The sequence below is a fragment of the Falco rusticolus genome, chromosome 8 (assembly GCF_015220075.1).
Source record: "Falco rusticolus isolate bFalRus1 chromosome 8, bFalRus1.pri, whole genome shotgun sequence".
In the NCBI taxonomy this organism is placed as follows: Eukaryota; Metazoa; Chordata; class Aves; order Falconiformes; family Falconidae; genus Falco; species Falco rusticolus.
In genome coordinates, this window is record NC_051194.1 from 28828091 (window position 1) to 28843644 (window position 15554).

The 15554-nt window shown below is 41.6% G+C and overlaps 1 protein-coding gene across 1 annotated transcript in view; it reads right to left on the reverse strand.

The window, feature by feature from the left end:
• The window catches only part of THSD7B (thrombospondin type 1 domain containing 7B), a 269315-nt gene that overhangs the window by 21812 nt on the left and 231949 nt on the right, over window positions 1–15554 (reverse strand). The window contains exons 16-18 of the mRNA XM_037398576.1: window positions 12827–12960; window positions 11943–12096; window positions 1332–1473 (exon numbers count right to left, since the gene is read on the reverse strand). Of these exons, the coding sequence (XP_037254473.1) occupies window positions 1332–1473; window positions 11943–12096; window positions 12827–12960 (430 nt within the window). The remainder of the gene's footprint in view (window positions 1–1331; window positions 1474–11942; window positions 12097–12826; window positions 12961–15554) is intronic.

Sequence of the window (15554 nt, forward strand, 5' to 3'; positions counted from 1 at the left end):
CCTTCGCCTAAGGCAGAGCTGCCCCGTGTCAGGGCATCCCACACACAAGAACACATACAAAATAAAGTTCTTAAACCTCAGTGAGCCTCTCAGAGGAGGAAGCACTCACTCTGCTCTCAGATATCCCCTCAACGCAACTGGTACATCAGAGTGCACAGAAAACTGTTAGACGCTGATAAAGTGTATCAGTTCAACCCAGTCGGCACAGTTACAAGACTGTATTGTCTGAAGTAAAACTTCACTTTGATAAAGTCGCTGGGGAAGTTTCTGAAGCGTAACTCTGGTTTCACCTATTCCTTGTCTCAAGGCAAAGCTTTCCATTATTTAAAACTAAGCCCTTATACTCATGAAATAAAAACAGTGCTTCTAGTAGAAGAAAATTCATATTACTTGTCTGAAATTATGATGGCCAGAATACAACTAAACTGAAATAAGCCTTAAAACACCATTTAAAACAAACAAAAAGCATAACACAACTACAATTTCCATATACCACCAACAAATAGGAAGCATACAAGAGGAAAACCTATTAACTTTGTGTCTTCCACCTCTGATAAACATCAACATGTAAATGTTCTGTATTTCTGAAATGTGATGATAAAAAAGGCATCATCTCGCTGCCTGTGTGTTTCTGCGGCTTTTATTTCAAACAGGCTGAGTTTATATTCAGATATTTTATCCTGCTGTGTTCTCCCTTTCCACCAGCCCCCAAACTCCTCTTAGATCTCTCTCAGTTTTTCTCGTTTATGTGAGCTGGTCAAAACGAAAGGAATTTTCCCTCCCCCCCCCCCCCTTTTTTTTTTTTTTGTTAGTTTGTTTGCAGCAGATCTAATTGCTTCTAAGGTCCTAAATAATGCATTTTGCTCTGAATATCCTACACCCACCCACACAACCCATATTGCTTCAAATCCAACTTTTCTTCATATTATTTGCTTCACCAGAATCACGCGGATGACATTCTTTTAACTGGATTTTTTGTAATTAATTCTCTTGATAACCCACCAAAAGGAGGAGATCCCACTTAACCTGTTTTGTTTCCAGTGTACCTGCAATGACAACTTAAATACAAAAATTGTGCATTTGTCCACTAACCTGTAAAAACTCAAGAATGTAATTAACTCTTGAAATCAGTGATGACTACATGTAACATCTTTTAATGTCAAGGCTTTAACCATCACCACAAGCAAACATAACTTAAAATACAACTGCAGAAAGCCTTTAAGGAGCTGAATCTTTTATACAGAGATACTTGGAAAAGCAGAACGTCAATTTAATGTGTATTGTAATTGCTGTCACTTGATTCTAAGAGTATACTGGAAAGTTATACTTACCTGTGAGATTGTACTGATAGTGGAAGCAATTTTGGTTAAGAATACATGGCTTCACTTGTGAATCTTCAGGGCAGGGCTTTGCATTGACAGAAGACCTTAGCACTTGTCGAGTTCGGGTTTGCATAACATTCGGATCACACACCTGTATAGAAGAGTGATGGACAGTACAAGAGACGCTTGTAAATCATACACATACCAACCGCCTGCGGCTGTTACATGCACATCCATGGCCATAACAAGACACTATATAATCACACTGCCATTCTAAAGATACTTAAAAGCATGTGAAAGAAATACGGTTCAAAGGTAAGGATCGATGTTACTAAAAGTCATCTTTTGTCCACCCTGATTTGGCTATTTTAGGCACTCCTATACTATTTATTTCTGTATTTTTTTTTTTTAAGGATCCTTGGGGACAACAGCACAAAGACAGTGCCATTTTGCCATGTTCTACTTTCCACCTCTTTCCAAGCCTTCTAGTAAAATGCCGTAACACTGAATAACAGGACAGGATTTCTGGCACAATTAATGCTTTTTTTTAAGCAATAACTGATGTTCCAGCAAAGCTTTCAGTTTAGGAGGGACATTTGTAATTGCTTATCAGTTTATGAAGCTGACAACAAGACAGGATGACTTTTCAAAGAATGTGATACAAATACTGATGTCCGAGTGGCCATAAACCAGGATTTGCTTGTTTACATTTGTATGTAAATATGAACCAACTGAGGCAGTTTTTCATTTGTGTTTGTATATCACAGGCACAAAAATTGTTTTCAGCAGCCCCCCATCCTCGCTCTCTTAGCATTGTGGCATGGGGCTGTTTTGTTTTCCATTTTGCTGCAGACTTAGTGACCAAACGCTTTCAGCCTTCCAAGAGACATCCCCTTTGTGCAGAGGAAAGCATCTGCTCATCCCCACAAATCCCCCCCAGCTGCCCCCTGCTCACCCCTCCTCTGCAGCGCAAGAGAGCTCTTCTCTTTGGCTGTCACACAGAGGTGTCACCCAGCTCTGCCTACACATTTCTTAAGTTTTTCCCTTGGTTTATTTAACTCGAGGCTATAGCATAAGCACTAGCTGGGCCATGGGGAATGTGGTGCCACTGCCCCAACCCCAGCTGTTGCGCTTGTTTCTCGTGCCAAGGAGAATTTTTCCTGTTTCAGGAGGAAGGAGTTCCAGCACCAAAGATTAAACGTCTGTGACACCAGGCAAGGCTAAGGTGAAGAGCACTAAGGATTGCTGCTTTGTTTTGTTAAATGAAATCACAAAGTGTCAATAAGCTTATCCCAAAGCCAGGGTGATTTCTGTACCTGCAAGGCTGGAACAGAAAAGCAGCCCCAAGAGCAGGGGCTCTGACCCACCGAAACTCCGCAGAGCTTTCCCATAATCTGGTACAGTGGGAATGGCTGCATGGAAGTGGTCACAGCAAACCTAATGGAAAAAAATCCCTACTAAAGGTATTCACAGCCATTTCCCAAACAAGATGACCTATTTAACTCCTAACAGTCCCTCATTAGGACTAAAGATTGCTCAGGAACAGCAAAGAAAACAAAAAAACCCAATGCATGCACGAATACATTTTCATAAAAGCTTGGGAATTTAAACCATGATTTTTCTACAGAGTACTTTAATTACAAAAAATAACTAACAGTTTAAAACCACAGGCTTATTATCATGCAACAAACTGCCTGCACAGGTGAAAGTATGGATAATTCCTGTATTGTGAATATTAAAGAGAAACGTAATGGCATTGCAGCACAAACCCAGATCTCAGACTTCTGTAAACTGGATTAGTTGCACAGACAATAGCATAACTAAACAGAATACATATCAGGACAAACAGGAAAAAAACTCTGGTCTAGTCTTAAAATACATAGCCAGGGCCTATTTTCCCTTCAATTACACTATGTGAAAGAAATTCTATTATGTCCCTATTACTGACACACACCTTGTCAAATAATTTAAAATGGTAATCTTATTCGAATATCCATAGTCATCTAAAATACCCAATTGCTCTTAATTATCTGAAAATTAAACCTATGTTATACCAACAGTTTGCTGGCTTTTCCACAACTAATCTGATTGCTCAACCTCACAACTAACACTAATAACTTAAATGATTTGCCAATAAAACAAAACAAACAAAATTAAAAAAAAAATCAAATAAGGTATCCCAGTAGTTACTCCTAATTAATGTTTCTCTGCATTATGTTACCAAAGGCAGAAAAAAAAAAAATCAGTGAATGCTGGGACAGAAGTTAAGTCTGTGCCATCTCGGAAATACCTACTTTTGCTCCCTTCAAAATAAGAACCTGCAGACAGAAAATATGCATCATTTTCAGATAAGTAAATTCTTTTAATAAAAGTCTTCCCCCCCTGCCCCGGCCTAGCCTGCATCCCATTGTGCTCAAGTAGAGGGCACTGATGCAGCTCAGTGCTGCACACACTGTCGTACAGCCCCCCAGATTCCCGAGCTAGCAGGACCATTTTCCTTCTCAGATGTCCTCCCAGTGGGTAGCAGACCAGTCCAACAGGTCAAAATCTGGTGTCTGCCAGGATCCAAATAAACAACTGGTTTACTGCGGCTCCGAGACCAGCGTTCTCACAGCGCTGATGAGCCACGTTGTTCACAAGTCAGAGTCAATGCGATAAGCTCCCCACTTTCACCAGTTTTGAATAATAAAGAACCTCTGTAGGAAAAGTGTTCATTTAATCAAGCTGAGTACATGGGAAACATGCAAAAATTCAAAGTCGGCAAACTGTAACTAATATCCTGTAATATTATTTGTCGAATTTCTCTTTACGTCAATTGAGAAGTCAATTTAGTTTTATAATTGATTTTCTGGCCTTACTCTTTCAAGTTAACTATGTAAAAAATTGAGCCAAATATGTATGGAACTGAATAAGCGGCAGGAGGGAATGACTTGCAAAGAAAAAGATGAAAGCTGGGAATTTCAAAGGAGCAAAAGGGAGCTGAGTATCCAGCTACCCTGGAATCTCAGTGGGCTCGGGTCCACAACTCCCACAGGACCCCTGCAAAATCCCAGGCTTGAAAAATTAAATATTTACAATGTGGCAAAGGCTGAGGAATGGCTTGGCAGACTCAAAGTCATTTAGAGGATGGGAATGGTCACAGTTACAGAGGAGGGATTGTTCCCAATGGCAACATGCTAAGGTTATTAACAAGCAATAATGAAGAGACGTGTGTAAGCTGCATAGCAGGAGGAAGATACTATGTCACCATTGTCACTACTGCCATCACTGCTAATGACATCTATCTAGTCCTGAATTTGGATCTTAAAAAATACTGAGAGAAAAACCAATCACCACCAACGGCAAATTATATTTTTAGGAGGTAGACCGGAAACAGCAGTTATTAATATTATAGATAAGGCAGCAAAACCAAGATATATTACTTGATTAATTAAAGTAAAAAATATCACATAATTAATTAAGATTTGGGCAAGATTATGGAACGGGTTGATTCCAAATATTCTCACAAATTAAGAAAATGACAAAAACCACGTGACTGTTCAAATACTCTTCCACACGAACTAGTGAAGGCACATTGATCAAGACTGGATCTGCTCTACCCAACTAGGCATCCAAGTGCCTTACCACAAGCCTACACGAATCTAGAATTTTGGGAGTTTTAAATAAGTAAAACTCTCTGTGATTCAGCAATCCTTTACGGATTATTTTCATTTACAGCTTCCCCCTTCCGATGAGTAGATGCTATACTTCCAAAGACATTGTTTTACTTCCTACCATTCTATTAATAACTACTAATTTCACTGACCATAGATTGAGCTTTTTTAAAAAATATTTTTACATTAAGACAGCCGTTACCTCCTGTGAAGTTGTCACAATGGGTTTGTGCCCAACATTTCTTCTACAGTGGAAGCACAAGGAAGGAGGAAAAGGGGCACCCAACAACACTGTTAACAGAAAGGCAGGTGCAACAGGAGCATTCTGTAGTGGGAGTTTAACTTCTGACTTGTATTTCTGAGATCATCTCTTTATGGTCACGCTGCTTATTTTTATGCCTGTGGTTACAAATCTTGTAACTAGCTTCCATAGTTGGAGAATCTGGTACATTACAAGGGGGCAGAATTGAGCGTAACAGCAAATCTTAGGCTGAAATCGAAAGCCAAGGCGATAGACTTAGATTGCAATGATTTATTAAGATATATTTAGGCAGTGTCAAAGCCAGGGCATGGCTGAACTGAGCACAATGCAGAACCCCATGCAGGTGCTGAAGCTTTCCACATGCACAGAGCTTGCTGATCCATGCTGGGGTCCACATCGAGCAACTCTTGCACAGACCTCATGTAGAAGAAAGAAAAAAAGAAGGTGGGGTGAAATTCAGCTTCTTGCTTGGGTCTCGGCTCCAGGGACATCTCCAGCAAACTACAGTAAGAGCAACTGTGGAGACTCGGCACCTTCCCCTGTTCCTTCCAGGAAAGTGAGGCTCTGCTCTGCCAGAGGGCTGGTGCTACCAGGATGGACAAGTAATTCATGCTGAAAGCCTGGGGACCATCAGAGTTTAGTGCCCACTTTGCAAGTGGAAAACCTTTTTTTCAAATTCTGCCTCTATTCTGGACGACTGAAACCCACTTGCAACACCATCCAGACTAGAAACAGATTAAAGATTTATGGATCAAAGAAGGACAATGAATATGGGTCCCAGTTGGCCATAAATATAAGAGAGGAAACAAGTCCTTATGAAATGGAGGTAGCTGTGATGACGGAGGTAGAACACCAGAGGCCTGGAGAACTCGATGTATCTTCAAGGTTAGGTGCCAACTCAGTTTGGCCATTAAGTTTTACAGACTATGTTGTTTCTTGGATTTAAGCCAGATTCCTACTTGATGACTGTGAGCAATGGGGTGTGTAATTCACGCATGTGCTTCCTTTGGAATCACTGATAGGAATGGAATTAATTTCTGGATAGAAGTAATAGCGGGGACCTAGCTCAGGTTGCACATCAATAGCTTACAGCAGTAGGAGGTCATACACAGACACAGTAAGTTTCTTTATGTGTATAACTATTCCGCCTCAGTCTACTGTATTAAATCTCATCCATTATCCTCTTCTATGAAGTGTGAAAAAATGGAGCTAAAGCCAGGGATCTATAGGCCAGATTATATAAACCACTTCAGAAACACAATATTTTAAAGCAAGAGAGGTACATAAAATGTTAAGGTAGACATGAATCAGAGTTTTTCCCAAAGGACCATTTAGAAATTATAAAAGCCATCATCTTGATTCTATGGAGGAATTCTTGGCACTAGTAACTACTACATTTTATAATAATTCTTTTAGCCAATCACATCTTCCCACCATGACCACTTGTCATCAGTTTAAGCTAACATAAAAAGTGAGGGACACAAACATACACAAAGGATGTACCCAGCCTTTCCTCCAGACAATAACCAAACAGACAAAGCACAGAAATTTTGTTCTGGAAGAGAAGGATATCAAATAAAATAAAACTGCGAGGTTATGTATGCTAAGGTCCAGAGTAAGAGCTGTTAACATATCACATGTTAATATACACTATTAGACATTCTTTGGGACGGATTTCAAAAGCTGTCCACTGATCTAAGCTTTCGTATGTGTTATAATTGTACAGCACAAAGGTTGTAACACATTAGAGAGCCCTTTAAGTTGTTTAATTTATCAAACAGCTTGTATCATGCACACTGGTCTATAAATAGCTGACCACATTATATTTAACTGGCTATTCATACGGAAACATACAGCCACAAACTAAGGCAAATGCATTGGTAGCAACAGGATTTGACTATTTTTAAGAATGCAATGAACCATTATATTGTTCATGCCAATGTGGACGTTTTGTAACAATTTAACAAGCCATTTACAATAACATGAGCAGTCGTTTAAAATGAAAATGCATTTGCATAGATTTTCTTTTTGAGATGTGCCTAGGTTCTGAAACCTTATCTGCCTCCATATAGAACCATTACTTTTTAAAAAAATCATTATGAATGAAGATGAATAAAAATAAAATTAATCTAAAAATGCAGCAGTTACCAACTTTTTGATAAAGCTATTAAAAACCAATATCAAATCATAGCTATGCATAAGGAGCTGTGCATGTTCTTCCAGAAAGCCTTAGACCAGCACAATTATTATGCTTGACCTACATAAATTATCTCTTGGGTTAGAAATACAACTCCGTGCAAACTCTATTCTTCAATCCAGCCTCCATACTGCAGGTCCTCTGGCAAACCTACTTATAAAGGTGCTAGTCATGATGAAGACTTTGGTAACACACGGAGGCTCAGAGTCTACAGGACTCCACAGTTTCTCTTCCAGCTGGCATTTCCAAACTCTAATGACTCCCACTTGCATCTGCCATGAAAGTCAATGCAAAACCTGAGAGCTGGCTGTAGTGCCCGGTGCCACTTTTAATACGATCAGTTATTGCAATCCCCCGGCATTCAAGAGAATAATAACTCAATTGTCACAAGTCCTGAGCATTGTACATCGCTATTGATCCATGAGGAAAATGCTCACTGAAACAGACAGCTGTTCTCGCTCACTAGACATGTAACCTCCTCTAATTAACTAATTTTGAACCTCTTGGAATTAGTTGCTAGAAATGCCAACAACTGAGGCAAACAAGGAGGCCACTCGGATCGGCTACGGGTGCTGTGACAGCTATCCACACGACACAGAGAGCTAACAAAATAAATTTGAGGTAATTATTTCAGGGACTTGTAGCACAACTCGCATATTAACTCTTTTTAAGAATGCTTTGATGAATTCAATTGCAGTCAATTAATTACATTTCCAAGTCAGATGAATACATAGTTGAGACACTGCAGGACGTACATGCTAGTGGATCACTGAATATGTAACAGAGATGACAGGATTTTGGTTTCCAGATTGTTTAGCTGGGTCTTTGAGCAATCAAGTGATGATGTCTGACTGAACACACTATTGTAGCTGAAATGAATGTGAAATCTCTGAAGCAAAATGCAAGTCAGCCTAATTTGCTTTTGATTTTTTTCCTCTAGCTTTTTCTAACAAGCTTCAAACTGTTATTTTGAATGGCTTTAAAGCCTTGATATTTAAGTTACATGGATGTTACTTAGCGATAAAGAACAAAACTTTATGAGCCAAAACTCAGTCCTCAATCTGAGGGAAAACCATTCCGAATTTACTTCTCACGATAGAGAATGTGAGAATAATAGGGAAGCTTGAAATCAGTAATTCTGAGATCTTTGAATCCAGTAAAGAGACAAAATGTCCAAAGTAACCTTGAGGTATTACATTTCAGACACCTGCACTTCTGGGTCATAGCTGTGCCATTAGAGGAAATCCTAAAATTTAGCTATGTGTAGCAGTGTTAAATAGCACTATAATCACGATGCAAAAAAATGCAGTTCAGTTGGAAAATATACGTAAAAGCATCGTGGGAGAGTCTGAAATTAGAAAAGTCCACCTTAGAAACACATATATTTAAAAGGGAAATGCAGCTAAAAAAGGTAGAACAAGTACAACATTTTAGTAGAAAGAAATATCGAAGAAAATATTTCCTATTGACAAAGCAGTCACCACCTTTATGACTCATTGATTTCAACATGATTCAGGCTCATTTACCATCCTGAAAGTGGAAAATTCACATGGGAAGAGTATTGCTACAAGATAAAACCGAGTAATACCCTAGAAAGTATCCGGAGTACAATGACATATTGACAAAAGGTACACTGGATAATCTAAAAGGCCTTTTTATATGCAGCTGATAAGAGTTAGTTACTCTGATAGCAGGATGAATTTATTATCAACACTGTAAAATATGAGCTGAACACCAAAGCGACTGGAAAAGAATTCTCACCTGACCAAAACCTTAGGTAAATATCCCAAATCAAAGAGCTACTGCGGCAAAGATGAAACTGAAATTGTGATTGTTCATTTCTTACAAACTAGAATTTGTCAAGTTTCATAAATCCTCCTTATCTCCAGCAAGCCAAACATGACCAGAGATACAGGAAGATTTCCTGGAATGATCTTTGGCAGCTGCCTCACAAGAGTGCTACAACTAAGACTGCCAACTATTTTGATATGAAATGTAAATATACTTGAAAAAGAGCAGCCAGAATGTATGGTTTTGCTTTTTCATTGCAATATGATGTGATCCTTCAAATTTTTCGGATTACAATGGGGAAGAGAAAGGAGCCATACTTAAAAAAACAATTTTCAGTGAATATTCAGAAAGCATTTCATACATTCTTGGAAGACAGGCACTTACTTCCAGTTTGGCATGAATCAGAAACCACACATGAGCATACCAGCTATTGAGCAAAATTCCCTCAAATACAATTAAACAGACAGCCCTAATGAGCAAGAGGTTCTACACACGCAAACTTACTGATGTGGGATGTGATTTTTCTGGGGCTCCATGGGAAAACATTTGACAGAAGGCTGGGGGCACAACAGGTCTGACTGCAAGATTTAACGTGAGATTTGGCTCTAGATGCAGACTCCTATATTTGGGTGTTTGTATATAGGGTCTCCACGCAAGGTCCAGACCCAAGCTCTCACCTGCAGCCAGTGGAGCTGTTCAACTGACCACACATAGCTCTTCCCTTACAGATAAAACAGGATCCTCCGTAGGCTCCGTTGCCTTTGTAACAACACTGACCATGTCCACCAGCTCGTGGCCGTTCTCAGTGACCCCCTTGCCTAGTGGCAACTCAGGAGACGGAGGGCCGCATTACTTACCCTGCTGCTGGCAACGCCTCACTCCTGGCCACCACGTTTCCCCCAGTCCCTGCCCCATCACACCAGTACCCCCACGTGCTGCAGATACACCCCTGGCATGGCACAGTCATTCTGCACTCACAGCAAGCCCAGCACTGGCCTCGAAGACGTTAAGCATGTGCAGCCTGGGAGGAAGTGTGCTGTGTGGTGGGTCCCCTTCTGAAACCAAACACAAATAGCCAAAGCAGCTATAAAAGGGAGACAGGGCTGCTGTAAACTCGTCAAAGGGAAGGTTTTATCCATCCATAAAACTTGAGGCTGTTTATTGCTCCATATCTGGACAGAACTATTTAAACACATGCTCCATCAGCACACAGTCATCTCAGTTTCGCAACAAAGCATTGCAGAACAGCTTGTGAAAACATATTGTTCAGTTAATTGCATTGGCATACAGATGCCCTCACATTTATAAATTAACATCTACCATGGCACAAGGATGTACAAGGAGACACAGGGTCTGTGGCTCTCGGCCCTGCGACTGCCAAGAGCTGCGTTGCCTGAATGAGTGTAGCCCACGGGCTCGGGCATCCCTTTCCTGCTTCTGTGGGCTACAGCAGCTTCACGGTTGCCAAAAAGGAGCCTTCACGCAAGAACTCAGGGTATCTTAAGAATACCAGGGTGCTCAAAGCTTCACACAGTGCTTCGTAACCAAGTGACTGCCACCTGAAAAATACCCAATGGCCTTGACAATCTCTGCATTAGTTTACGGCACACTAAAATGAAGAAAATCTGTCTCTGGGGAAAAAAAAAAGTCAATGGCAAAGAAACAGCCTAACCACAGTGGGACTTCGAAAGGTATCTAAGCATCTGTATCAGTTGCAAGAGTGTTATACTTCATCAAAGCTATGCTGCTCAGGAGGCGGTGAATGCAGGAAATGAAACACAAGATTTTATTTGACATGTTCTTACTGAGTATATTGATACGCTACACAAAATATTATGGAAGGAAATTACCTGTGTCAGCAGTAGTATAAATACCTGTCCAATAACCACTCAGACTTTTGATAATGGCCCTGTTAACACAGTGGCAATGAATATATGTTTGTCACTTAAATACATCAAGCAAGTCTATTAAAAAAACTCCTGAGATTAAACCTGGCACCTATTTCAACACCGATCAGAAAGAAACAATGTTTGAAATTCTGTGCTTTGAGGTCAGAGAGTTTTCACAAGACAGCATTTGCAGCTTCTTTCCACCTTGCACGCTTAGGAAAACACAGCACTTGGCAGTGGCTTGAATCCCTGCATAATTCACAAAGTTTCGAGTATTTTGTGACATGACAAATTGTTCAGGCATCTTGCTGCCATGCCCTTCTGTTGCTGTTGCCTCAAATCTTCCCTCAAGGTTTTGAGGAGGAGGAGATGCCAGACAGAAATAGTGTCTGTTGGGAAGGGAGAGCTGTCATTCCCTCAGGCCTAAGACCTGTTCAGAGGAGTGTGACCACCATGGTTTACCAACAGGTTGTTACGGCAGTTGTGCATCGCTCACAGAGCTCTGCACTGCAAGTGCTTCATAACACAGACAGCTCTTACTGCAGCTGGAATGCTCGTCCCTTCACCTGCTCTGCCTGGGGGGCCCCTCTCCCATAGACCAAGAGAAAGATGTGTTGAATCAACTGTCACAGGAATAACTGTGTTTTACTAACTATAGCTGAGTCTCCGCAGAAATATAAGTATCTCCAGATTCAACCAAGCTGGCAGGATCCATCCCTCAGAAAATAATGAGCTTTCTTAGAAAATCGCTGTCATGAAACAGCTGAAGGACAGAGAAGACTGATGCGCGAGGAACACTGCCACAGAGACAGAAGCAGGAGAGCCTACCTGCGGGCACTCGCTCCACTGTCCCCAGTCAGACACTGCACACTCACTGGGACAGTACAGGCTACACTTCTGCATTACATCTGGGATTTCAGCCTGGTTACACAGTGCATTGGGCACTGTCTCCCCTCTGTGGTCCTCAGCAGTACTCACACACCTACACAGAAAACAGACATTTTCATTAGAGGATCATCAGCATACTACCAAAGTGCTGGATAACAACATGCTTGACTCCATGTAGTACCCCATACGTAAACCAATATAGCTATATGCAGCACGACTGGTCAAAAAGTATAATTAATCATATTAATGCCAATCAAAACCAGCTACACACACGACATGCTTTTGTTAGTCACAGATTTCAATAACCACTTTAAATAAACATTTCAAACTTCATACAGAGGGATTTTAACTTTGATCGGCTGACAGATGAACAAACAGAAAATGACAACCAGCAAGAACAAACCTTTGTGCTCCTGCTAGTAACATCCGAACATTTGGAAATAACTCAGCATTTTCCCCATGCCTGGGGACAAGTATTCCCTAATAACGAATGCCACCCCGGTGCCTGCAGTTCCATTACTTGGGGAAAATGTTAGCAAATCAAAATATGAAGGCTTTGCACCTCAGGGGGCTTTATGTATATATGGCATTTAGGTTGAAGAATCCTAATTTAAACATCATGCCTTCCTGAAAGATGTCTTGATGGTAACACAAGGCTGCATCTCTGAGATGCTTTTCCTGTAAACCATTGCACATAAACACGTTTCTTTTCATTTGAAAGACACTGGACTCAGCAATGTACTCGCTGTCAGATACTGCAGCTTTATGCAAGTATGTATCAGCTCTTTTTAATCTGGAGTACCTGTGCTTTTGTCTTCACGCACCTGACTTTCCTTGTTTGTATTCCTTCTCCACAGTGGAGGGAGTTTTGTTCACTGTTGATTTTGCACGGAGACCACGGTTCTACTACCCAAGCATACTGATTGCACTCGCTGTAGCATGGGACTGCGTCGTACACCTGCCAGGACAAAGAATCAAAACTGTTCATTTGAACTATCCAGGTTAGCATTTCTGCAGAAACGCCTCAGCCAAACCCAGGAAGGAGCACGCTGAAAAATATCCTGCCTTACGGTCCTTATGCTGAGGGTGTTGTAACAGCTTTAAGTTCATTTATTCATTGTTGACTTGCCACGGGATTTTTAAGTATATAATAAACAGTAGTATGCATGCAGCATCTTAGGAAACAGGATAAATAACAGCTATTTCCTGCAGCCAGAAGAGGAACTCCATTACAATTTCATTTGCTCTGACTGCTCTCGCTATAATCTATCACGCGTCATTCACCAGGACCATATACACCGAATCCTTTTGTATTTCAGGAGGTACAAACAAAATCAGCACTCATTTACCTTTGCTTCCAACATATTCTTGTAAGTCATTTAACCACAAAAGAATGAAATTCCATGCATCCTACAAATTTCATTTTTATACACAAAAAACGTAAACCCTTTTTTTCCCTGCAAGTGACTTATCTCTAACACATCTCCTAATCAAACACGACCGTGTATTCACCTGAACTATGGTATCTATGTAGAGAGAAAAATACAGCCAAAAGCTTGATAAACATTTTTAAAAGGTGCTGGATATTCAGGTTGTTAGAAGCAGCATACAGACACAGTACTTCAGCAGATTTTTAGGTTTAAACAAATGAATGCCTCAAGAGTTCTATTACAGTAATGAATAAAAGCTAATTATTTTGAATCCAGTTTGTCTGCAGAAGCTGATTTGAAGATACAGTGTTCTCTGTCGCTTGGTATGAAGCACAATGCACTGCCCTAGAAAAATATGGTGCACCGAAAATTTCTTCTTCCACACACCATAATCTCCTTGGCTTTGCTGCTGGGGAACCATTCAGTTCTCACCACTAAAATAACTGTAAATCAATATCCTTCCTCCCAACTATCCCCCCCAAAAATATTCAGCCACAGGTTTAATAATTTACAGTTGCATTTTAAAATAGCAATTATAACTATGCATGTTGTGGCCACAGCAATAAAGAAAACTTATTTGCAACATTTTGCAGGTGGGAGGATGAGATTGAGATACCAATCTGAACACAAAACTGGGGTCCCATCAGAAAATTACCTTCCTATCATATGAAAGGAAGATAACTTGCTGAAGAAAACTCATCAGAAACAGAAAATGTCAGAAACTAATTTTAGCTGTGGGTTTGCCTGTAGTTTTAGCAGGGAAGAAAGAGTAAGAGAAGCTGAAAAGTGCAAAATATGTGAAGGAGAAAGGACAGGGAAGAGGGAAATAGCAGTCGGGACTGGTGGGGGCAAGGACAGTATGAACTAGTAAGAGCACCACTTCCATGCAGAGGGAGGGGAAGGCAAGGGGAGCGAAGGGGGCAAAGGCACTAGTATGATTAGTACCAATTTTCCTACGTATTATTAAGCACAAATCCTTTTTCACAGTCTGTGCACAAGTAACGTGAGAACATGTGAAATGTGTTAGGACTGCTGTGTCAGGGGTGAAATCCGCAGAGGACATTTGGCACAACAGCCTTCTTGCACAAGTGAGCAGGGTCAGCCCGCAGCCTTTCGGGGGAGCGCGGGAGGTCTGTGACGTCTCCAGCTTCCCCTGAGCCTTCACAAAGGTCTCTGAAAGGTGACAATGCACCTCAAAAAGAAAAAACAAAACAACCCCAAAAAACCCAATACGGGCTGACGATTTCTGTACGCCGAGGTGGCAGTATTTGGCCTGACCATATGATATATAGGTATCTATGTATTGTACAAAGTGCGCAGAGAGGGTAAGCGGCACTAGACTGAGGAAGCGGCACCACAAGTGCCACTAATGACCTGCGCAGCCCAGGCTCTTTAACGTAACTGGTGTGCGCAGGGGCACAGAAAGTACCCACCGAGCAGGGCCCGTGCTCAGCACCAGCACGCGTCGCGGGGAGCCCACAGGCACGGGGGCAGTGGCAGCACACCGAGCCCCGCGCAAAGCCACCGTCCTGCCCAGCCAGCCTGTCACCTCGGGAGAGTTACAGACTCCTGCAGCCATTTCCCTGCACACACTGGGGAGAATAACAATCCCTCTTTAGGCACTGCAAAGCCTTCACGTTCCCCAAAGACAGCCAGGAGATGGATGCTGAGACAAGGAGTATTTATTAGCTTCCCTACTCCATGGGGGGCCGGGAGGGAAGGAAAAACTACACTCTGCCTATGTTGTCTGACCAAATGTACTGCTGTCTGCAGGAGACGATTAAGAGGGAAATGTGTGCTTCAGGCGTGACCAGAGTTTCCCTCGTCGCAGAGGGGAGGCAAATCCAAGAGAGCAAAGCATCAGACTTTGCAAGAACCAGCTGCCGACAGGCAGGGAACCTGCAGCCCAGGAGGAGAGGTCTCACTGGGCAATGTTAAGGGAGGTAAAACTTACTTATTAATAAGTTTATTAACAGTTGGGTGGTGCCTGTTCTTGCTCTTTAGGCTTTTGGATAGACGAGGCTGGGAGAGGCCAGGAGGTGACGGTGACGGTGCTGCCCGTGCCCCTCCACAAGCACAGAGGGGCAGCTGGGGCAGGCACAGCAGGCAGCAGCTTTAGGGA